At 41.4% G+C, this 25,843-nt stretch overlaps 1 protein-coding gene across 1 annotated transcript in view; it reads right to left on the reverse strand.

The window, feature by feature from the left end:
- The window catches only part of LOC111977695 (cadherin-23-like), a 99,079-nt gene that overhangs the window by 60,119 nt on the left and 13,117 nt on the right, over nucleotides 1–25,843 (reverse strand). The window contains 3 exon segments of the mRNA XM_024007244.3: nucleotides 10,685–10,909; nucleotides 11,196–11,312; nucleotides 20,968–21,426. Coding sequence (XP_023863012.2) covers nucleotides 10,685–10,909; nucleotides 11,196–11,312; nucleotides 20,968–21,426 — 801 coding nt within the window.

Genomic DNA, 25,843 nt, shown 5'->3' on the forward strand with positions numbered 1-25,843 from the left:
CTTCATGTACCCATGGTTTTGGGGTTTTCATGGCTCCAGTGGCAGAATCCCCTTATCGAATGGGCTACAGGGTCCATCATGGGTTGGAGCCTGTTTTTCCATGCACATTGTATGAAGACGGCGCAACCTTCTCCGGGACGTCTCCCTGCTGGATTGGGAAAAATCTTGGATATCTCCGCCGTTCCCGCAGATATCAGGACATACAGGAGGTTTTCAACTCTGCCCGAGCCACATCTCAAGCCACATCGGCCCCCCCAAGCCGCATCGGCCCTACGACTGTGCTATCGACCTTCACCACCTCGGGGGCGACTTTATTCCCTGTCGGATCTGGAGACCAAAGCGATGGAAGGGTATCTTGAGAACTCTCGCGCTGTAGGGATTATGCGTTCATCTCCCCCCCCTGGTGCATGGTTCTTTTTTCTTTCTTTTTTTAGAGGAGGATCAACTTAATATTGGGGAAATAATGTTGCTTCCATTAACTTCTTTGGGACAGGGGGGCAGTATTGAATAGCTTGGATAAAAAGGTGCCCAGAGTAAACTGCCTGCTACTCTGTCCTAAAAGCTAGAATATGCATATAATTAGTAGATTTGGATAGAGAACACTCCGAAGTTTCTAAAACTGTTTGAATGATATCTGTGAGTATAACAGAACTCATATGGCAGGCAAAAAACTGAGAAAAAAATCCAACCAGGAAGTGGGAAATCTGAGGTTTGTAGTGTTTCAACTCTTTGCCTATCCAAGATACAGTGGAAATGGGTCATGTTGCACTTCCTAAGGCTTCCACTAGATGTCAACAGTCTATAGAACCTTGTTTGATGATTCAACTATGAAAGGGGAGGGAATAAGAGCTGTTTGAACCAGTGGTCAGGCTGAAAGCCTTTAGTTTAGTCACACGTGAGCATGAGCTCCGTTCCCTTTCATTTCTAAAGACAAAGGAATTGTTCGTTTGGAATATTATTGAAGATTTATGATTAACACATCATAAAGATTGATTCTATACATCCTTTGACATGTTTCTACAAACTGTAATGGAACTTTTTCGACTTTTCGTCTGCGCCTTGTGCATTTGGATTACTGGACTAAACGCGTGAACAAAAAGGAGGTATTTGGACATAAAGATGAACTTTATCGAACAAAATTATTATTTTTTTGTCTAACATGGAGACCATCAGATGAAGATCATCAAAGGTAAGTGATTAATTTTAACGCTATTTCTGACTTTTGTGACACCTCTCCTTGGCTGGAAAATGGCTGTATGGTTTTCTGTGGCTGGGTGCTGACCTAACATAATCGCATGGTGTGCTTTCGCCGTAAAGCATTTTTGAAATCGGTCACTGTGGTAGGATTTACAAGAAGTTAACTTTAACTTCTCTAGGGTAGGGGGCAGCATTTGGAAGTTTGGATGAAAAGCATGCCCAAATTAAACTGCCTGCTTCTCGGGCCCGGAAGATATGATATGCATATAACTGGTGATTTGGATAGAAAACACTCTAAAGTTTCCAAAACATTTAAAATATTGTCTGTGAGTATAACAGAACTGATTTGGCAGGCGAAAACCTGAGAAAAATCAATTGGGGAAGTAGTTTTTTTTGTTGGTTTTGTAGTTTTATATTCAATGCCATTACAGTATACATTGACTTAGGACTCAAATTGCAAATCCTCTGCCTTCCACTAGATGTCAACAGTCTTTAGAAATTGTTTCAGGCTTGTATTCTGAAAAATGAGAGAGTAAGATCAGTCTGAATGAGTGGACCCTAAAGTGTCACAGAGCTTTTTCATGCACGTGACCGAGAGAGTGCCTTTCTTGTTTACCTTTCATATTGACGACGTTATTGTCCGGTGGAAATATTATCGATAATTTAGGCTAAATACAACCTGAGGATTGAATATAAACATCGTTTGACATGTTTCTATGAACTTTACGGATACAATTTGGATTTTTTTGTCTTCCTGTTTTGACTGCGTTTGAGCCTGTGGATTACTGAAGAAAACGCGCAAACAAAACGGAGGTCTTACTCACGACAGCCACGGAGAAGGAGATTCCACAGTCCTTGGTAGCGAGCCGCGTTGGTGGCACTGTATTATCATCAAAGCAGGCAAAGAAGGTGTTTAGTTTTTCTGGAAGCAAGACATCAGTGTCCGTGACGTAGGTGGTTTTCCTTTTGTTGTCTGTAAACCCTGTAGACCCTGTCACATATGTTTGAATTGCGAATCAACTCTCTCTATAACGACATTTTGCTTGTTTGATTGCCTTGCGGAGGGAATAACTACAATGTTTATATTCGGCCATATTCCCAGTCACCTTTCCATTGTTAAATCGGTGGTTCACGCTTTCAGTTTTGCGCGAATGCCACCATTGATCCTCGGTTTCTGGTTAGGGAATGTTATAATAGTCCCAGCGGGTACAACATCTCCTATACACTTCCTTATAAACTCATTCACCCAATCAGCACATACGTCAATTCTATTCTCTGAGGCGACCCGGAACATATCCCAGTCCCCGTGATGAAAACAATCTTGAAGCGTGGATTCTGATTGGTCAGACCAGCGTTGAATAATCCTTAGCACGGTACGTCCTATTTGAGTTTCTGTCTATAGGAAGGGAGGAGCAAAATGGAGTGCAAAAAGGAGGGCATTGTTAGCATCGCGTAAGTTAGAGTAACAATGGTCTACTGTTTTTCCAGTGCGAGCGCTACAGTCGATATGCTGAAAAAATTTAGGTAGCCTTGTTCTCAAATTTGCTTTGTTAAAAATCCCCACCTACAATAAATGTAGCCTCAGGATATATTGTTTCCAGTTTCCATAAAGTCCAGTGAAGTTTCTTGAGGGGGGATATACACGTCTGTGACAATAACTGAAGATAATTATCTTGGGAGATAATACGGTCGGCATTTGATTGTGAGGAATTCTAGGTCAGATGAACAAAAGGACTTGAGTTCCTGTATGTTGTTACAAATACACCATGAGTCGTTAATCATGAAACATACAGCCCGCCCTTCTTCTTCCCGGAGAGATGTTTATTCCTGTCAGCGCGACGCACTGAGAAGCCAGGTGGCTGTACCGACTCTGACAGCATATCCCGAGAGAGCCATGTTTCCATGAAACAGAGTATGTTACAATCCCTGATGTGTCTCTGGAAAGCAACCCTTACCCCGATTTCGTCGACCTTGTTATCTAAGGACTGGACATTAGCGAGTAATATACTCAGGAGCGTTGGGTGGTGTGCGTGCCTCCGAAGTCTGACTAGATGACCGCTCTGTCTTCCTCTTCTCCGGCGGCGTTATTTTGGGTTGGCCTCTGGAATCAGTTAAAATGCCCTGGGTGGTCCGGACAAAGGATCCGCTTCGGGAAAGTTGTATTCCTTGTCGTAGTGCTGGTAACATCGCTCTGATCGCTCTGATATCATCGCTCTGATATCCAACAGTTCTTCCCGGCTGTATGTAATAAAACTTAAGATTTTCTGGGCTAATAATGCAAAAAAAACGAAATAATGCAAAGTTTCCTAAGGACCAGAAGCGAGGCAGCCTTCTCTGTCGGCACCATCTTGTGGAAAAACTCAGTATTCATATCCCGAAAATAAATAAATAATCTCACTACAATACATTTTAATATAAAGTTAGCAAAAATAGTTAATATCTTGCTACCATGGAAAGCTTAATCCCTGTCTATTTGTGGAAAAATCAACTTGATGAATTCTTTAGTCATATCCCCGTTTACCTATTTACTTATGGCCCTGCCTACACCAAACAACGTGTTTTTAAATTGTATGAGCAAAACATATTCCACTTCATTTGTAACAGCGAGCCAGACAAAATAAAAAATTAACAGCGAGCCAGACAAAATTAACAGTGAGACAATATTAATCGGGCCTATTTATGTAATGAATATGACTTTGAACCTGTCACTAAAGGCTTCAGTCAAACAAAAATCCAGATGGGTTTTCCAGCTGATCAGTAAGAATGGCTCACCCTATGCTAAAAAATTGCCTTTTTCGCTTCATTCAGATTACAATATCCGACTTTCAGTTATTTGAAAATTAAATAATCTCCAGAATATCACTATTTTTAAAACAATCCATTAAAAAAATGGTTGCAATTTCAGTTTAATCCACCAGAAAAGACAGAACAAATATTACAAATATTATAGTTCAACTCAAATATACTATTTGATAATAAAAATTTAAACATTTGGGGAATAAAATGAAACATTCTATAATCTTTGTTAATGATATTGTCACCTTCTGACCATAGTTCTTGTGTGTTTTACTTGTTTTAGTGTTGGTCAGGACGTGAGCTGGGTGGGCATTCTATGTTGTGTGTCTAGTTTGTCTGTTTCTATGTTTGGCCTAATATGGTTCTCAATCAGAGGCAGGTGTTTTGTGTTGTCTCTGATTGGGAATCATATTTAGGTGGCTTGTTTTGTGTTGGGGTTTGTGGGTGGTTGTCTTCTGTCTTTGTGTTCTGCACCAGATAGGACTGTCTTGGTTTTCACGTTTGTTGTTTTTGTATTTTGTATAGTGTTCACGTTATCGTCTCTTTGTTCATTAAACATGTTGAACACTAGCCGCGCTGCATTTTGGTCCTCTCCTTCATCCCAGGAAGAAAACCGTTACAGATATCATAAATAAGACTGGTGGAGTTATATCACACATGCAGCTAACCAAAATATATGGAAATGTCTGCTCTGTCCAAAATTACAACCAACTAACTGCAGAATTACCGCAAAAATGGAAGAGGCAAGTGTAAGAAGATAAGGAACTGTGTTATAAAGAAACTTTTGATCAATAAAAAAGTATCAGTTTAATTTAAGGACAAAAGAAATTACAGCTGCACCATACAGATTGCAAAATAGTTGGGAAGAGATTTTTGATGTGCCAGTACCATGGCACATGGATTATCTACTGATACACAAAACAACGCCCGATTAAAAAAAWWTTTTTTTTTTTAATGTACAGTGGTTCCTCCTTTAAAAGTTGCCTTGCGGGCTGCTGCAGCATTCTGTGGCACGTTATTTATTTGTCAGCCATTTTTTCAGTTAATGCGAGTTTGTGCTAGTTAGACCACCAGATTGCATCTTTGAGAAGCATTTGATAGTCATCCATATTGGCATTACCAGAGAATTTAAAACCTTTTTTTGTAATAACATAGTATATGGGATTGATTTTAAGAAATTTGGCTCACTTAATTTGATTAATATTATGGTGTTTCTATTCCGAGAAAAATAAAAATGAAACCCTCAGTGTTTCTGTTAGGATGGAATGGAAAATATGGTGCTGTACAATGTGACGGTTGGGAGTAGGCAACAGCATAAGAGGATTGGAGGATTCTAAATTAATATCTAAGGGGCATAACATTTTCACACCCTATTTGTAGTGTAACTGAACTTTCAATTGAGCGTACTTGCTCTTTGCCTTCTCTACTTCTCTACCGGAAGTTTATGCTGTTGCTATGCAACATTTGTTATGCTAACTTGCTAGCTAGTTAGCATAACAAGTTACTAGTTAGACATTTTTCAACTTTGAGTGTGTTTCTAAATTAAATCTCGAGTGCCTGCGCTCATAAATTCAGAGTGTTGTCAGATTGTCAGTTTGTAAATTCAGACCGTTTCGCTCTCGGAGAGCACACTAGACGTTTGGGTCGAGGAGTTGGTTGATTTGAGCGTTCTGGCCTTACAGCGGCAGTCAAGCACCCAAGCTAACGTTGGCTAGCTTGCTAGCTACTTCCAGACACAAATGAGACCATTCTGACCATTTTACTCGCCCTAGCAGAGCTGGTTAGGCAGTTTTCGTGTTAACCAGAGCATTGGTGACTGTAACTGTGCTACTGGGAACAATTTAGTTCCATTGTTTTTGCTGCCGTTTACTGACACCGGCCATATTCAACGGGTGTTGAGTGCTCATCAATTCATTATTCTGTACTCTGGTACACTCAGACGAGAGTGCTCTGAAATCGGAGTAGATAGCCAGAGCGAATTTATGAAAGCACCCGAATGTCCATTGAGAACGCACAACGACTATACCATTTAGTTAGGCTAAGAATGACCGGAATCATCAAGTCAATAAACGTTGGGTAGTTAGATAGCCTATAGTTAATAATATACTGTCAAGTTTGATGTATAACTACTAACTTAGGTAGATAGCTAACATATATAACATACTATATATATAATAGATAACATACTGCTGTAATGATATGCTATGTGGTTCGTAAGGACAGCGTAGATAACAAATTGTCAGCCAACATAACGTGTAAGGTAACTTATTTGAAAGTCATTACTTTATTACATTGTGTAGCAAGCTACCGCGAGGATGCGCTCTATCGACTCTGCGGCTTGAGCATGCTTTGGTGCACAGTCGATAGAGCGCTGGACTTCGTGCAAGGTTGAAGGTTGAGGGTTCGAAACCTGCTCCCTGCTTGTTTCATTTGAAATTGTGCACAATTATCAGTTAATATTTGGTTTATATTGCCCATTCATTGTCAGTTAGAGACACAGTAGTGCATTGGGACCCAAAAGCATAATCAGTGCTCCAACTCCCACTTGGTCATTTAGGCAAATCTGGTCTGTGATAGGAGGTTTTTATTCACCCCTAGCTCAGCTATTAGTCTATCCTTTAGTAAAGGTTGAATAGTCTATTGTTCAGCTATTAGCCCCCTTCCCCAACTTGAAACAAATAATTTTTACTCCCATCTCGTTTCTCACCCTCTTCCACGCTTCATTCTCCGCCTGAGTGGCTCGCTTGTGGGCGTGCTGGCAGGATATGGCAGCACCTTCGGTTGTGCGTCATGAATGCTGCATAGCAAGTTTGTTTGAAGGTCTGGTTATTCACAGACAAATTGGTATAAGCAATGGAGGTACCTTTGTGTCTTTTTGTCGAGAGCAAAACCTTTTTCTTTTCAATCAAAAATAATGGTTCTGGAAGCAACTTTCTTTTTGTTCTGAAAGCAAAAACGATGCTTCAAAGTAAAAAATTTAAAAAAGAAAGTGCTATCAAATATTTTGTAACAGCGTGCAAAACTTTATGCATTTTATTCCCCCAAAATATTTTGAGAACAAAAAATGTTTTTGAAAAGCAAAACTCCCATTTTTTAACCACTCTCCACTCTCCATTTTGGCCATTTTTTGAATATCAGTTTGGCTACAACCAATACTGTTCAGCCTTTCTTTCCGACACAAAGGAAGTCATAGCGGACACCTACAAAGAATTGTGAGATGATGGCATGCGGGCTTTAGAATGGTCAAAGGAAGTCTTCAAGCAATGGGCCATCGTGTACAATGGCGAAGAGTTAAGGAGTCTTTGCAGCGTGTAGATAGTGCAGGTATCATTGCCAGAATGATCCAGCTTTTTTGCATTGCTCAGCTCCCCTGTCTCTCATCCACATTGATACAAATCATAAATGTATAAGGTACAAAGATGTATAATGTCTCCATCAAATCTAGGAAGTTATTGTAACTTTTTCTTAGACACATTTTCAATGATGTATGAAACTGAAGTTGTTTTTCATCAACTGGTAATACATAAATAATGAAGCAGGTTAAACATTTCACTTTTAATTCCAATGCTTTTTTTCAAGATACAACATTGTCATCTTTGGCGGTATAGATGGGTTTTCAAGGAAGGTAAGTACATTATTTTGTATGCATATTGCATATTTCCAATCACAAAATGAACAACCACAATACCAGTCTGGTGTTAAGCTTTCTGTGCTGTATTGACACATCCTGAAAATGACATCTGCTGCTTTAGATTGAACGGTCATATCTCAGTTATTGTTTTCATATCTACAAAAAAAAAGCTATTTTCCTTACTTTCAGAGAGCAAGCTGATCAAGAGGTCGAAAATGTATTTATTGCCAGATGTATGTTCACTGTTTGAGGAACAGGCCATGGAAGCTTTATTGCTGACAAAAGTGTCCATAACCAGATGTAATTCAACTATTCTGTGTTCTTTTTCTCTCTTCCACTCTGCCTGTCTTGTTGTACATTTACATTTAAGTCATTTAGCTGACACTCTTATCCAGAGCGACTTACAAATTGGAAAGTTCATACATATTCATCCTGGTCCCCCCGTGGGGAATGAACCCACAACCCTGGCGTTGCAAGCACCATGCTCTACCAACTGAGCCACACGGGACCACATTGTACATGGAACCTATCTCACATGCATTAATTAAAAAACCCTTAAGATGTCAGCTGCTAATATTCAGATTTACACCACATAAACACGCAGCTATTTTCACTGGACTATCAAGCCTCTGTTGCTGCCAAGTCATGATTTCCCTGGAGGTTAGCCTTGCAATAACCAAGTGGTGAGACACATAGCCCTCTATATTTAAATGTTTCAGGTACACTCAGATAGGTGTCTGCGTCACATACAGTCAGTAACCACTCACAGAGGCACACACAACTTGCATTTCTATATTTCTATAACCTCGAACCCACCTCAGTGTTCACTATTCATGAAGGAAGCCCACAGGACCACAGTTCCTCCCCACCACAAAACCTTTTCTTTCTCTCTTTTAGAGTGGAATGCTAATTGAGAGATGTTTGGAGCGCTGTGACATGTCAGTACTACAACTTGCGGCACAGTTTGGAGGAAGAAGGCTAACTTGACCTGTCTAATTCTATCCACCTCTTTTGTGTGGGATATGTGTTCCTACCTCGTCTGCAGGCAGTTCCGCAGCATTTCACAGAGAGTTGGAATAATCACCCTTTAACTACAGAGGCAAACCTGACACCTCACCAGCTGTTGTCTTAGCACTACACAACTGATTCAAATGATCAAGTCATCATCAAGCTTCAAGTGGTATTTATGCATTAATTTGGGATCTGGTCATGTAAAAGTATAATAATGACATTATCTTCTATTGTTTGTCCTCGTGTGTCTGTTTTTCAGCATAAAGTACTCTGCAGCTACTTAGCGTGGACACCAGGTGAGACGACACACACACAGATTCCTGTTGAACACAGTCTCTTTAACTACCTTATTTTCTCAATAACAGTCTCTCTCCACTTCATCCCTCTCCCTCTTCTCCCTAAATCCTCTAGGTTAAATCAGCTGTGTTGGTGAACCCCTCCCACATCTGAACTGGGTGACACAGAGGGCACAGCATGATCATAGGTGAGAGGTCACTTGGTCAGGTCAACAGAAAGTATTATTAAAGAGATGCTTTACATTGAAATACAGATTGAGATGTAGTAGTCCCAGAGTTAACGATCCAAGGTCAGTTTTGCATTTCACCTGATGATTATGACTGACCGTGTTAGAATAAAAAAAAACAAAGCTTAATCATGCTCTCTCTCTATCCATCTGTTTCTTGTCTGCAGGTATGTTTTGACGTGAGAAAGGAAACCAGTCCCGTCATCGCCACCTCACCCGCTCTTAAGATAACCTTCGGGCCGACTGGGAGCCCAGGGCTGGTTAGAAAACACCGCTAGAGCCACTATGTAATTGTGATGAACTGAGAGAATATTAGGGTAGCACTGTAATTCATTAATCATATGCTGTCTTCCCTGCTCCTCTGTTTTACCTATTTCCTTTTCTGTCTTCTGCCATTCAGGAATGGCTGAAAAATTACAACATTTGCTTAAAGCTATATCTGAAAATGACTTGAAAAGCGATTGTCAATCGAACAATAATATTTTAGTAAAAATGTGAATCTTTAATTTAAATCTATAGAAACTATGCAAATAGAAAGATTCAGACCTTTGTCAAACATCACAGCAAAGTTGATAAATATAAGTAGAAATCAAAACTGGATGGTTTTCAGAGATATATGTGAGGGGTTTAGGGTAGCTGAAGGGTGGGACAAAAATAATATATATATGTATATATATTTGTTATGGTAGTGGGAGATGTGTTAAATTTTGAATTCATGCTAAATAAAGTTCAATATTGTAAGAATAGTTCTACTTTAGTAGAATGATATATATTTCAGCTAGCACATCAATTACAAAAAATTGCTGACCCATGCCTCTGAAAAATAAACTCTGACTAAAACTTAGCTGCGGTATGCTTTCAATGGTGCTATCCAACACCTGACACCAATGCAGTTAATTAGGGGGATACCCTGACTCAAACCCTGGTCCCTGTGACTATCATTCCAAAACCATTATACCAAAAGGCAAATTGGTCATCAAAAAGAAAGGAGGACCAAGGCACTCTTCATATAATTAATTTAAATGCCTTTATTAGTACGGCATGTTCAATAGAAACAACGTTTTTTTTTTAAATGACACGTTTCGAATGCATGGCCTTCATCAGGGAGTACAAAAAAAGAGAATACAATGTCCTCTTTTGAAAGGCTTTTCCAATTAAAAAACGTTGTTTCTATTGAACATGCCATACTAATAAAGGATTTTAATTAATTATATGAAGAGTGCCTTGGTCCTCCTTTCTTTTTGATGACCAATTTACCCCTTTTACCAAAGAGCACCTTCTATCTACCAAAATATACTATAGTGTACCTTAGTAGCGCTTCCCTTCCTCCTCTTTCTACTGGCTAAAAGCTATTGTTGAGGTTGCTTGGTGTTTGGACTAAGGTTGTATTTTTACAAGGGGTACCATTTTTGTTGTTCCGGTTACATAGTAAATCAAATGTGTGTGTCTTAACGTTCTGATGTGCCCTTTTTGATTGAGATTCGTGTGTGTGTGTGTGTGTGTGTGTGTTTGTGTCTGTGTTATACCAGTTGAGGGGTCCTCCAGTCTGAGGTAGTCCCCTCTGGGCAGGTGTAGCAGCTGGTAGATGACCTGTCCGTTAGGGCCTTTGTCTGGGTCCACAGCTGACACGGACAGCAGAGTGGTGCCTGGCTGAGCGCCTTCCAGAATCTTCTCTGAGAAGTTGGCCACTCCAAAGGGTCTGAACCGCGGGGCGTTGTCATTCACATCCAGCACGTTCACTATCAGTCTCGCTGTTAATGGTTGAGCGGTAATTGAGAGGGTTATTATTGTAATGAGACAGGAGAGATTAAGAACATTGTCGTTCAGCCTATTTTGAGTGTATTGTACTGATTGAGGTTTGTATGTAAGGTAAGTATGTTGGGTTTTATCATGAGCTGCAGTAAGTCAATTCCTATCTACTTCTGTTAGTTTGACAGTGTTGAATCTTGAGAGACATATAGGGCAACAAAAAGGTGATGAAATACCAAACAATTGTTTAAAAAAATAGAATTAGGGTGATTTTAGATGAAGACTCACCATTAGGTACGCTGACTGACATGTCGATGATATCACTGGCGTTGTCATGCACCGACACAAGGATCTCAAAGGTGGCCACCAGCTCTCTGTTGAGTGGGTTACGCACAAACACAGCACCTGTGGGAACACACATGCACAGGCACACATTCACAGATACAATCATTTAACACAGACACACGCACGCATGCACGCACAGACACACACAGACACACACGCACAGACACAGTTTACATATAGTTGACTTATACTGTATACCATGGGTGCCTGACCATGGGTGCCTGTCTGAAAGTGGGGGTGCAAAAAATATATATAATCCTGCAAATCTACGCTGTTTCTTTACAATGGAATCCATATTTATGAACAGAAGAAAAAAAAATGTTTAGGTTCTGCAACAATAAATTATATTGAAGTCGAGTACTTTAGAAGGCCAGATTATTTTTATTTATTTATCTAGGCCTATATGCCAACAGTGCGCAACAATAACTAATTTATTATAACCATTACAGATAACAAATCCCAATTGCTAAATTTCCCTATAAATATATTCAGTCAATAAAAAAATCAATAAAAACAAGTACATTTTAAGTGATATATAAGAAATTCTAAAGCTAATTTGACCAATGCACTAATAAGTTTCTTCAGCATAAGCAGCTTGACTACTGCTAGTGTACTGTAGCTTTATTGATCTACTGTCCTTCAACAAAAGATGTACTCACATTGTTGATTAAGAATTAAACCTCTCAAACAGCCTAAAAACAACCTCAGAGTAGGTTTACCCCATTAATGTACTTGATCATGTAAACTTGTTTTTTCATGTAAGACATCCCATTGCACTAATTTAAACATTATGGGGAGGTTTTCCCGGACACAGTTTAAGCGTAGTCCTGGACTAAAAAGAATGGAAAACCTGGACTAAAAAATAGAAAATCTCCAGCCAAAATTCTTTCTAGTCGAGGACTAGGTGTAATTTGTGTCCTCGAAACCGCTGCTTAACCCTACATTTGACCTAGCCTAATACATAAATTTACTCAAATGGTAAATGGACAAGGTAGCTTTTGAACATATGTGACTAATTTCAGGGAACTAGGTGTATGTCCCGTGTCACTACTTAACAGGAGAGCGATTTAAACGTAAACTTTTTTTTAAATCAAAATTGTTTTTTTTGGGCAGAAATGTCTTCTGGTACATGTGAACTTTCATGTACCTTAAAAACAAATGTGCAAATACCAATACAATTATTAAATTACGAGCCTAGTTGGTTTAGCCAAGGAAAAAGTCAGGAACCTTTCCGCTAGCCATGATTGGCTGAGAAAATGGGTGGGCTGGACATGCCGAGAGATGAGTTCAGATTGGTCTGCCATGTAGTATGCTTCTGTCTATAACATGAGCTGGTCATTATGTGTAGGTAATCCTTTCTAAAGTGGCTTTATTGAACGATATCCTATAGTGGAACTGCAAAGGGTTGCTCTCCACTTTATGGAGGACCAAGTTTTGAAATCAGTGGAATGCCCAGTGGAATTAGAATATGATAGTTAAGGAGATGGAGAAAATTCTGGTGTTTGATTGCAAATATGCATAGGGAGTCGAAAAGAGAACACACAGAAGGGTATTGTATAAAACACCTGTCTCCGGATTACATCTTCAAACTAAGGGCAACGATGGCATCCGTGACAGGGAGAGAGAAGCGTCCATCCATGTAAGATAGTCTAGCTAGCTACATTTTCTGATATTACACGTTTCTAATTTTGTCAGAAAGTCATTTTCATTTCAAGTTAAAGTGTACTGTTAGCTATCTAGCTAACATTAGCTGGCTGGCTCGCTAGCTAACGTTATGTGTATTATCTGTGTAGTAAAATTATTCGTATCTCAGAGCCATTTGGATTGCTAGCTATAGCCTAATTTTAGCTAGCTAGCTAGCTAGCTAACGTTGAACCTGGTTGGTTAGCTACCTGCAGATTCACGCAGGGTAGTAATGTTATGAGTTGGGATTATGATTCATTGTTTAGCTAGCTAGCTACATGTCTAAACAAAAAACTCCACTATGCAATTAACCATTTTAATAGAATGTTCATGATGTCACTGCAACAACTGTCGATAGACATAGCTGGTAAATTAGCTCTGGCTATTTTCTCAGATTTCAGAGCACTCGCGTCTGAGTGTGCCAGAGCYCAAAATAATGGACAAATTTACGAATGCTCAACACCTGTTGAATATGACCGGTGTCAGTAAAAAAAAAAGTATTTAAATTGTTGCCAGTAGCACAGTTACAGTCACCAATGCTACTTGATTACATCAACACAGCCTAACCAGCTCTGCTAGGGCGAGTAAAATGGTCAGTGTGAGCTGTTTTCTTATTCGTGTATGGAAGTAGCTAGCAAGTTAGTCAACATTAGCCAGTTAGTTTTGGTGCTTGACTGCTGTTGTTAGGTCAGAATGCTCAGATCAACCCTACTCCTCCACCAGAGCGTCTAGTGTGCGCTCTGAACGCTTCGAGAAAGAAAACATTCTGAATTTACAAACGGAAAATCTAACAACGCTCTGAGTTTATGAATGCCCAGAGCACACTCTGATCACACTCCAGATTGAATTTACAAACACACCTGTAGTGTAAACCAGCCATTCATCTTGAAATCTTTGGTTAAGTACATGGCCTCCCTTGTGACCCTTAAAGAGATGGGTAAGGCTTAACAGGGTGTGAACGATGCTGAATGGGTGAAGACAAAGAAGAGCTCTCCAGTAGGTTTCCCAAAACATTCAGGACCATTCTCTCAATTGTTTTCCCATTGTTCCTCAACTGTAGTGTATGATATACCATTTTCTAGCTCTGAGTCTCTACTTTTATCCAATGTAAAAAAACACAATTTCAAATTTTACTACATAAGACCAAATCGAGCCGGTCGTTCACATATTTTGAAGGTGTACAGTGGTTCCTCAATTAAAAGTTTAGAGCTTATGCCGCAACCTTTTGTGGTAGATGGTGGCAGATTGTTGTAAATTGCCTAATTGTGTCTTTGCTCCACACTATCACAAGGGGGAGTAAGAAAGCTGATCTTTCACTAGTCTAAACTGTGGCACAAATATATTTTTGTAAATTAATGGAGGTGTGAATGTTTCAGTCCAAGAGTCTCTCTTCTCTGGCACTAGATTGCTGCATCAGGCAAAACAAATAATAGCTCGCAGGTGGTCCCGGAGATGAGAGAGAACTTGGGTAAATACAATGGAGCCATTTACACTAGACATGTATACTGACATTTTTTTTTTTAAATAGGCACGGTAGGCTTTTGGTTTCTCTCCCTCTAAAAACAGAAATAAATAATTCTAAATAACAAACTGGCTTGATTTACCACAGTGCGAAAGAGTGATAGCCCCTCTATATGAAGTGAGTTTCTGAAACACTGAGTCCTTCTTTGTTGATGTGAAGAAGAAACTGAATGAAAGAGTCCAGTGAGGATAGGGAGGGGAAAAAGGTTGCCCATATTTTCAAGAGCTGACCTACTATATTTATTTATGAAATTTACTAGTGTATTTAGGCAATGTAATATATTTGTTCAGGCTTGGCCTATTTAGTGGGCTATTTCGCCATAAAGCTATATTTGTCAGCGTAAAGTGACTCACTCATTCGTGGCTTTGGATCAAAATAAACAAGTACCAACATTCTTTCTGATAGTCTTTAAAATATAATTGTTTGGACCAAGTTAATCTGCTCATGTTGTGTGTGTTCATTTATTTGTGACATTGTGGTTACAATGAAGAATGTAAACAAAAAAAATCCTATTCATAATGAATAATCAGATGTGTGTTGCTTGTCATTTTATATTTTTAGGCAATACAAAGCATACACATACAAACATCAATGACATCACACCTTCCCAGACCCAGATCCTCTTTCCTGTATTTATTAATTTGTCTGCATGTCTATTTAACATTTGGCTAAAAAGAAACCATACCATGAATTAAGAACAAATATACACTGCTCAAAAAAATAAAGGGAACACTAAAATAACACATCCTAGATCTGAATGAATGAAATATTCTTATTAAATACCTTTTTCTTTACATAGTTGAATGTGCTGACAACAAAATCACACAAAAATTATCAATGGAAATCAAATTTATCAACCCATGGAGGTCTGGATTTGGAGTCACACTCAAAATTAAAGTGGAAAACCACACTACAGGCTGATCCAACTTTATGTAATGTCCTTAAAACAAGTCAAAATGAGGCTCAGTAGTGTGTGTGGCCTCCATGTGCCTGTATGACCTCCCGACAACGCCTGGGCATGCTCCTGATGAGGTGGCGGATGGTCTCCTGAGGGATCTCCTCCCAGACCTGGACTAAAGCATCCGCCAACTCCTGGACAGTCTGTGGTGCAACGTGGCGTTGCTGGATGGATGATGGATGATGATGGATGATGTCCCAGATGTGCTCAATTGGATTCAGGTCTGGGGAACGGGCGGGCCAGTCCATAGCATCAATGCCTTCCTCTTGCAGGAACTGCTGACACACTCCAGCCACATGAGGTCTAGCATTGTCTTGCATTAGGAGGAACCCAGGGCCAACAGCACCAGCATATGGTCTCACAAGGGGTCTGAGGAGCTCATCTCGGTACCTAATGGCAGTCAGGCTACCTCTGGCGAGCACATGGAGGGCTGTGCGGCCCCCAAAAGAAATGCCACCCCACACATGACTGACCCACCGCCAAACCGGTCATGCTGGAGGATGTTGCAGGCAGCAGAAGGTTCTCCACGGCGTCTCCAGACTCTGTCACGTCTGTCACGTGCTCAGTGTGAACCTGCTTTCATCTGTGAAGAGCACAGGGCGCAAGTGGCGAATTTGCCAATCTTGGTGTTCTCTGGCAAATGCCAAACGTCCTGCACGGTGTTGGGCTGTAAGCACAACCCCCACCTGTGGACGTCGGGCCTCATACCACCCTCATGGAGTCTGTTTCTGACCGTTTGAGCAGACACATGCACATTGTGGCCTGCTGGAGGTCATTTTGCAGGGCTCTGGCAGTGCTCCTCCTGCTCAAAGGCGGAGGTAGCGGTCCTTCTGCTGGGTTGTTGCCCTCCTACGGCCTCCTCCACGTCTCCTGATGTACTGGCCTGTCTCCTGGTAGCGCCTCCATGCTCTGGACACTACGCTGACAGACACAGCAAACCTTCTTGCCACAGCTCGCATTGATGTGCCATCCTGGATGAGCTGCACTACCTGAGCCACTTGTGTGGGTTGTAGACTCCGTCTCATGCTACCACTAGAGTGAAAGCACCGCCAGCATTCAAAAGTGACCAAAACATCAGCCAAGAAGCATAGGACCTGAGAAGTGGTCTGTGGTCACCACCTGCAGAATCACTCCTTTATTGGGGTGTCTTGCTAATTGCCTATAATTTCACCTGTTTCTATTCCATTTGCACAACAGCATGTGAAATTTATTGTCAATCAGTGTTGCTTCCTAAGTGGACAGTTTGATTTCACAGAAGTGTGATTGACTTGGAGTTACATTGTGTTGTTTAAGTGTTCCCTTTATTTTTTTGAGCAGTGTATATTTTTTCACAATGCAATGTGGCACATTGACAAGTCAAATTGCTTTAAAAACGAATTCGGAATCAGTGTCCCTTCCATGGGACGGTTGAGCTAACGTAGGCTAATGCGATTAGCATGAGGTTGTAAGTAACAAGAAAATTTCCCAGGACATAGACATATCTGATATTGGCAGAAGGCTTAAATTCTTGTTAATCTAACTGAACTCTACAATTTACAGTAGCTATTACAGTGAAAGAATAGCATGCTACTGTTTGAGGAGAGTGCACAATTTTGAACATAAAAAGTTATTAATAAACAAATTAGGCATATTTGGGCAGTCTTGATACATTTTGAACAGAAATACAATGGTTCATTGGATCAGTCTAAAACTTTGCACATACACTGCTGTCGTCTTGTGGTCAAAATGTTTATTACACCAGGCGCGGGAATAATACGTTATGGGCTTTCTCTTGCAATTCAAAGATTATGGTACAAATAAAAATACAAAAGAACGGTTGGTTGTTTCTTTGTGTTATCTTTTACCACATGTATTGTGTTATATTCTCCTACATTCCTTTCACATTTCAACAAACTTCGAAGTGTTTCCCATCAAATGGTACCAAGAATATGCATATCCTTGCTTCAGGGCCTGAGCAACAGGCAGTTAGATTTCAGTATGTAATTTCAGGCAAATATTTTAAAAAAGGGGTGGATCCTTAAGAAGTTTTGAATAGCCTTCTAATATTAGACAACAAATACATATACTAAAACAATAACTTCAAAATCAGTCCATCACTGGATTTCTTCAAATTGCTGTGCAGGAAAATTACGTCTTCCACCATGCCTGGTCGCAGGCTCGCAGCTGGCTTCTCTCTGAAACCACACATCCATCTGAAGGTGACGCTTTATCCTTTGGGAACCACACAATTACCAGGTGGACAGTAGGCCTCTTGAAGCGATAGAGGAAATCAACAAGATCCACAAGTATTCTTTCATAATAGCTGGCCTTATGTTATCTGCAGTTTTGAGCTGCACTGTCCCACTCCGTGGTGGATAACATCCACTCTTCATTATGTAATGGGCTGTCAGGCACAAGTATCCTATTTTTCCAAAATTGTCCATCCACGTGTCAAGTGTAATTGCGCCATTGTATTTAAGTTCTCTCTCAACTCCGGGACCACCCTCCAGCAATTTTTTTTTGCCTGATGCAGGACTCTAGTGCAATAGGAGAGATACTGACTGAAACATTCACACCTCCATTAATTTACAAAAGGATAGTCTAACAGCTCGGCTTGGTCTGAAAAATCCAACAATTTCTGCCACAGTTTAGACTGCTGATAGATGCTGCGGCCAGTCTGTTTTGAGTTCTATTGTAAAGTGTAGCCTAATAGCCAAAAAAGGGCAAACTTTCAATGTACTCTAAAGATTCACATTTCTAACTCAATATCACAGACCACAGAATGCCGGCCCCCTATCACAGAACAATCTGGTTGCATTGGTAGAGAGTCGGGCGGAGAATGGAGTGAAAGTGCACTGTACTGTAAGTATGCAACAATTTTGTGGGCCATGTGTAAATGGTTTAGCAGCCTTTCCAATAAATTTGAAAACAAAAGAAGCCCTCCACCCTTGATGGGCTATCAGCAGGACAATAGACTTGCCAAGTTTAGGGACTTTAAATGTATTAATGGATGTTTGTGAGGCATGTCACTTCTCCCATCTCTTTTGCATAGCCCACCAAATGCACTGTTTTCTAACCACATCAAGATGGATCCATAACGAATTACTATGGGAATAAATATAATTGAATGACAGAAATATTGGAATATAGTAGGCTAATGCAATTGTAGGTAACAAATGGTTGCTTACTGAAATCCCCAAAGTCATCCAATTGTTATAATAGGATTTGAAGCAATAGTCTACCCACATGTGGTCAACTATTTCAGCACCGTTTCGCGGTGCTTTTAGACAAGCATGGGGACTGGTCTTGATAAATCAATCAGATTTTATTTTCACTGAATCTCCTTTTGGGTATTGGTTAGCCTACAATTACGGTGTGGAAATGTTATGATTATTTTGCTCTTCACTCGCAGTCGTTTAGTAGTCTAGGCCTAATCCAGACCGGTCACGCTGTACAATGCCATATTTTCCAAATGGAGACCCTGAGGCCTACATAGGCTACTGTAAAATGCATTTTAGTTTTTCTTGGAAGAGAAACACATTAATATTAATCAATTTAATTAAACTACATTTCTCAAAGCATAAACAGAACAACAAATACAATTATAGTTTACAAAGAAATTGTAATCAATCCCATATAATCTGTTCTGTCGTGAAGAGGGCACGACAAAATCTATTCCCCTCGGGAGACTGAAAAGATTTGGCATGGAACCTCAAAAGGTTCTACAGCTGTACCATCGAGAATATCCTGACTGGTTGCATTACTGCCTGGTATGGCAACTGCTCGGCCTCCAACCGCAAGGCACTACAGAGGGTAGTGTGTACAGCTCAGTACATCACTTGGGCCAAGCTTCCTGCCATCCAGGACCTCTATAACAGGCGGTGTCAGAGGAAGGCTCTAAAAATTGTCAAAGACTCCAGCCACCCTAGTCATAGACTGTTCTCTCTCCTACCACACGGCAAGCGGTACTGGAGTGCCAAGTCTAGGTCCAAGAGGCTTCTAAACAGCTTCTATCCCCAAGCCATAAGACTCCTGAACATCTAATCAAATGGCTACCCAGACTATTTGCATTGTCCCCCCCTCTTTTACACCGCTACTACTCTCTGTTGTTATCATCTGTCATCTCATGAGTGGATCACTGCGCCATCTGCTGACCATTTAAGGTTGTGAGTTCTCAACCGGTGTGCCAAATTTCGTTGACGGGGAAAAACTCACTTCAGCATGAATTGCTGGAATTACAATCTTCAAAAAGTCAGTAACCTTAGCAGTGTCGCTTGCTTGTAGAAGCCTATGGCTGTACAATGGCATAGCCTTGTTTTGTTAATTTAGCAAGCAAGACGCTCTTATTGCCCAAACCCTTATCACAGTCAAGACACACCTATTTTATAGTATAAAACATAATACAATTGAACAGAATATTTTTCCAAATGAGAAAAGTTCGCAATGCGTCTCGCGTCTGGAACAGTTATTTTCAAAGACTGATCACTTGAAACGCGGCTGAATTTTGTGAGTTTAAATAAAATATTTCAGGGTTACAAACCAAAATCTGTCTTCTTCTCGATATACAGTCGTTCGATTTAGTTTATTCTGCCTGTTCTTTGGAATTTTCTAAATGGACAATTCCATATTGAACACTGTATGGTGATGAATTACGGCCACAACATCTGGTAAGTAGGCTTAATGATTCTGATGAAAATTAGCTATTTGTCTTTATCAAACAAACGTTTTTGCATATGCTTAATGTGGAACCTGTCTATGTTTAGGGGGGTTATAGCATAGCTCTAGGCTAACCAATTCTAAATGGCACTAGGAGTTCGCAAGAAAATCCATCAGATGCAATTATTCCAAAACTGCAGCTCATTGTTGGAACACATAATTCCCTACTTCAATAAACTAGCCATTGTGAATTTGTGATAAAACTGTCATCATTTGGCAAGGAACATAACTGTTTATCCCATCCGCTAGATGTATTTCTGTAGGCCTAATGGGAGCTTGTGTGCGCAGGACATGTTTATTTTATTTTTTATTTAACTAGGCAAGTCAGTTAAGAACAAATTCTTATTTACAATGACGGCCTACCCCAGCCAAACCCCAACTCAGACGACACTGGGCCAATTGTGCTCCGCCCTATGGGACTCCCAATCACGGCTGGTTGTGATACAGCCTGGAATCAAACCAGTCTCTTTAGTGACACCTCTAGCACTCAGATGCAGTGCCTTAGACCTCTGCGCCACAAATTCCATTATTTTTTTTTTGTGTGAGCTCAACCGCAATCTGTTAATTATATAATATATAAAATGGAATTATCTATTTCAATACAGACTAGCTCAAAACATTACTTATCATTGAAAATGACAAATTGCCTAGATCATGATACTTTTCTGAGAAAAAAAAGTGGGGGTGCAAAAACATACGTTTGCACCCCTATTTTGAAAGTGCAGCTGCTCCGTTTGCGACATTGTTCAGGCGCCTATGCTGTATACACATATTTACAAAACATCCACACAATCTGACAGGCAACTCAGTAAAGATACAATACTAAACATGATAGACTGTGTCTGTTGAATACTAACCCGTGTGGAAATCGATGCCGAATGACTCTTGCAGCCCAACAACAGGGTTATTTCCATCATCCTTCGCCTCCACAGAGATTATGTAATATTCCAGCCGGGGTCGTAGGTCAGGGTCCTTCGCAGCGAGCGTTGCCACCACCTCGCCCGGCGGTGTAGACTCGTTTATGTTAATAGTTGTCACGGGTTCCAGGAAACGTGGTCGCGAGTCGTTGACGTCATCCAGGATGACCGACAGGGTGGCCGTGCCCGACAATGAGGGTGTGCCACGGTCAGTAGCCACGACAACCAGGCGGTAGGAGCCACGCTCCTCGCGGTCGAGGGTGGCGTTGCCCACCAGGACGGCACCAGAGAGGGAGTCAACTACGAAGCGGTCCTGGGCACCGCTCTCCAGGCGGTAAAGCAGCCAGGCATTAGAGCCTGAATCAGCGTCACTGGCAGACAGCTGGGTCACCACCACACCTAGAACAGAGAGAAACGAAGGAAGAGAGGACACAGAGGTTAGGATAGAACACAAGGGGCAAGAGAAGCCTYAACTAAAAAGAATGTTCAATGGAGAATCTCCATTTAAATAGATTTTTTTTGTGTAGGACTAGGCTTAAAAGGGAAATTTGCAGCTCAAAAAATAACAAAGCGGCACTCCGCCACTGTTTCAATACACAGCTGGGGCTGGAGATATGTAACCACTCTCAAATTCATAGACAGAGCGATGGATGCAAGGATTTACCATCCATGATATAAAAAGTATAGTTTGAGGCTATACAGTATTTATTTACAAAAAATGGAGTAAAACAAGCTTAAATGTTGCGTTCTGATGGAGTACGACAGTTGAACTAAGCCTGAGGCATTTCTAAGTTTTATTCTCAAGAATCAATGGGTATATATCATTCATTAAAAAGTCAAAAAATCTAATTAGCAATGTATGTATTTGTGGATGTATTAAATCAAACTTTATTTGTCACATGCGCCGAATACAACAAATGTAGACTTTACCGTGAAATGCTTACTTACATGCTGTTAACCAACAGTGCAGTTCAAGAAGAAGAAAATATTTACCAAGCAGACTAAAATAAAAAGTAATAATAAAAAGTAACACAATAAGAATAACATAACGTGGCTATATACATGGGGCACCGGTACCGAGTCAGTGTGCGGGGGTACAGGCTAGTTGAGGTAATCTGTACATGTAGGTGGGGGTGAAGTGACTATGCATAGGTAACAAACAAACAGCGAGTAGCAGCAGTGGTACAAAAAGGAGGGGTCAATGTAAATGAACTGGTGGCAATTTTTATGAATTGTTCAGCAGTCTTATGACTTGGGGGTAGAAGCTGTTGAGGAGCCTTTTGGTCCTAGACTTGGTGCTCCGGTACCGCTTGCCATGCGGTAGCAGAGCAAACGTCTATCATTGGGTGACTGGAGTCTCTGACAATTTTATGGGCTTTCCTCTGACACAGCCTTTTATATATGTTCTGGATGGGAGGAAGGTTGGCCCCAGGAATGTACTGGGCCATTCGCATTACCCTCTGTAGCGCCTTACGGTCAGATGCCGAGCAGTTGCCATACCAGGCGCGGTGATGCAACCGTTTCACGGATACTCTCGATGTTGCAGCTGTAGAACCTTTTGAGGATCTGGGGACCGATGCTAAATCTTTTCAGGCTCCTGAGGGAGAAAAGGTTTTTTCGTGCCTCTTCACGACTGTCTTGGTATTGTTGGACCATGATAGTTTGTTGGTGATGTGGACACCAAGGAACTTGAAACTCTCGACCCGCTCCACTTCAGCCCCGTCGATGTTAATGGGGGCCTGTTCGGTCCGCCTTTTCCTGTAGTCCACGATCAGCGCCTTTGTCTTGCTCACATTGAGGAAGAGGTTGTTGTCCTGGACCACACATGCCAGTTCTCTGACCTCCTCCCTATAGCCCATATCATCATTGTCGGTGATCAGGCCTACCACTGTTGTGTCATCAGCAAACTTAATGATGGTGTTGGAGTCGTGTTTAGCCACAACAGTCGTGGGTGAACAGGAATACGGAGGGTAACTAAGGATAAGCATGGCAGACGTGTTGTTGCCTACTTTACACCTGGGGGTGGCCCGTCAGGAAGTCCAGGATCCAGTGGCAGAGGGGGTGTTTGGTCCAAGAGTCCTTAGCTTAGTGATGAGCTTCGTGGACACTATGGTGTTGAACGCTGAGCTGTAGTCAATGAACAACATTCTCACATACAGTGGGGAGAACAAGTATTTGATACACTGCCGATTTTGCAGGTTTTCCTACTTACAAAGCATGTAGAGGTCTGTCATTTTTTATCATAGGTACACTTCAAATGTGAGAACGGAATCTAAAACAAAAATCCAGAAAATCACATTGTATGAATTTTTAAAATAATTAATTTGCATTTTATTGCATGACATAAGTATTTGATCACCTACCAACCAGTAAGAATTCCGGCTCTCACAGACCTGTTAGTTTTTCTTTAAGAAGCCCTCCTGTTCTCCACTCATTACCTGTATTAACTGCACCTGTTTGAACTCGTTACCTGTATAAAAGACACCTGTCCACACACTCAGTCAAACCAGATTCCAACCTCTCACAATGGCCAAGACCAGAGAGCTGTGTAAGGAACATCAGGGATAAAATTGTAGACCTGCACAAGGCTGGGATGGGCTTACAGGACAATAGGCAAGCAGCTTGGTGAGAAGGAAACAACTGTTGGCGCAATTATTAGAAAATGGAAGAAGTTAAGATGACGGTCAATCACCCTCGGTCTGGGGCTCCATGCAAGATTTCACCTCGTGGGGCATCAATGATCATGAGGAAGGTGAGGATCAGCCCAGAACTACACGGCAGGACCTGGTCAATGACCTGGAGAGCTGGGACCACAGTCTCAAAGAAAACATTAGTACACACTACGCCGTCATGGATTAAAATCCTGCAAGCGCACGCAAGGTCCCCCTGCTTAAGCCAGTGCATGTCCAGGCCCGTCTGAAGTTTGCCAATGCCATCTGGATGATCCAGAGGAGGAATGGGAGAAGGTCATGTGGTCTGATGAGACAAAAATAGAGCTTTTTGGTCTAACTCCACTCGCCGTGTTTGGAGGAAAGAAAGTATGAGTACAACCCAAGAACACATCCCAACCGTGAAGCATGGAGGTGGAAACATCATTCTTTGGGATGCTTTTCTGCAAAGGGGGACAGGACGACTGCACCGTATTGAGGGGAGGATGGATGGGCCATGTATCGCGAGTCTTGGCCAACAACCTCCTTCCCTCAGTAAGAGCATTGAAGATGGGTCGTGGCTGGGTCTTCCAGCATGACAACGACACGACGACACACAGCCATGGCAATAAGGAGTGGCTCCGTAAGAAGCATCTCAAGGTCCTGGAGTGGCCTAGCCAGTCTCCAGACCTGAACCCAATAGAAAATCTTTGGAGGGAGCTGAAAGTCCGTATTGCCCAGCGACAGCCCCGAAACCTGAAGGATCTGGAGAAGATTGTAGGGAGGAGTGGGCCAAAATCCCTGCTGCAGTGTGTGCAACCTAGTCAAGAACTACAGGAAACGTATGATCTCTGTAATTGCAAAACAAAGGTTTTTCTGTACCAAATATTAAGTTCTGCTTTTCTGATGTATCAAATACTTATGTCATGCAATAAAATGCAAATTAATTAAAAAATCATACAATGTGATTTTCTGGATTTTTGTTTTAGATTCCGTCTCTCATAGTTGAAGTGTACCTATGATAAAAATTACAGACCTCTACATGTTTTGTAAGTAGGAAAACCTGCAAAATCGGCAGTGTATCAAATACTTGTTCTCCCCACTGTAGGTGTTCCTTTTGTCCAGGTGAGAAAGGAAAGTATGGAGTGCGATTGAGATTGCGTCATCTGTGGATCTGTTGAGGCGGTATGCAAATTGGAGTCGGTCTAGGGTGGGAGGATGCGGTTGATGTGAGCCATGACCAGCCTTTCATAGCACCTCATGGCTACCGACGTGAGTGCCACGGTGCGGTAATTATTTAGGAAGGTTAACTTTGCTTACTTGGGCACAGGGACTATGGTGGTCTGCTTGAAACATGTAGGTATTACAGACTCGGTCAGGGAGAGGTTGAAAATGTCAGTGAAGACACTTGACAGTTGGTCCAGGCATGCTTTGAGTACACGTCCTGGTAATCCGTCTGGCCCAGCGGCTTTGTGAATGTTGACCTGTTTAAAGGTTTTGTTGGTCGGCAGGGATATCCTTGTCTCGTCGCGCACTAGTGACTCCTGTGGCGGGCCGGGCGCAGTGCACGTTGACCAGGTCGCCAGGTGCACAGTGTTTTCTCCGACACATTGGTGCGGCTGGCTTCCGGGTTGGATGTTCGTTGTGTCAAGAAGCAGTGCGGCTTGGTTGGGTTTTGTTTCGGAGGACGCATGGCTCTCGACCTTTGCCTCTCCCGAGTCCGTACGGGAGTTGTAGCGATGAGACAAGACTGTAACTACTACCAATTGGGGAGAAAAAAGGGGTAAAAAAAATAAAAATTCAAACTAAAATAGTACGCAAGTGGGACCACGCAGTCGTCATACCGCTCAGGAAGGAGGCGCGTTCTGTCTCCTAGAGATGAACGTATTGAAAAGTGCAAATCAAGGAAACAGGTACAAAAGCATCTCTATCCACAGTAAAACGAGTCCTATATCGAGAGGCCGTTCAGCAAGGAAAAAGACACTGCTCCAAAACCGCCATAAAAAAGCCAGACTACGGTTTGCAAATGCACATGGGGACAAAGATTGTACTTTTTGGAGAAATATTCTCTGCTCTGATGAAACAAAAATAGAACGGTTTGGCCATAATGACCATCATTATGTATGGTGGTAAACGGGGGATGCTTGCAAGCTGAAGAAAACCATCCC

This window comes from Salvelinus sp. IW2-2015, linkage group LG18 (genome assembly GCF_002910315.2).
Source record: "Salvelinus sp. IW2-2015 linkage group LG18, ASM291031v2, whole genome shotgun sequence".
Lineage (NCBI taxonomy): Eukaryota > Metazoa > Chordata > Actinopteri > Salmoniformes > Salmonidae > Salvelinus > Salvelinus sp. IW2-2015.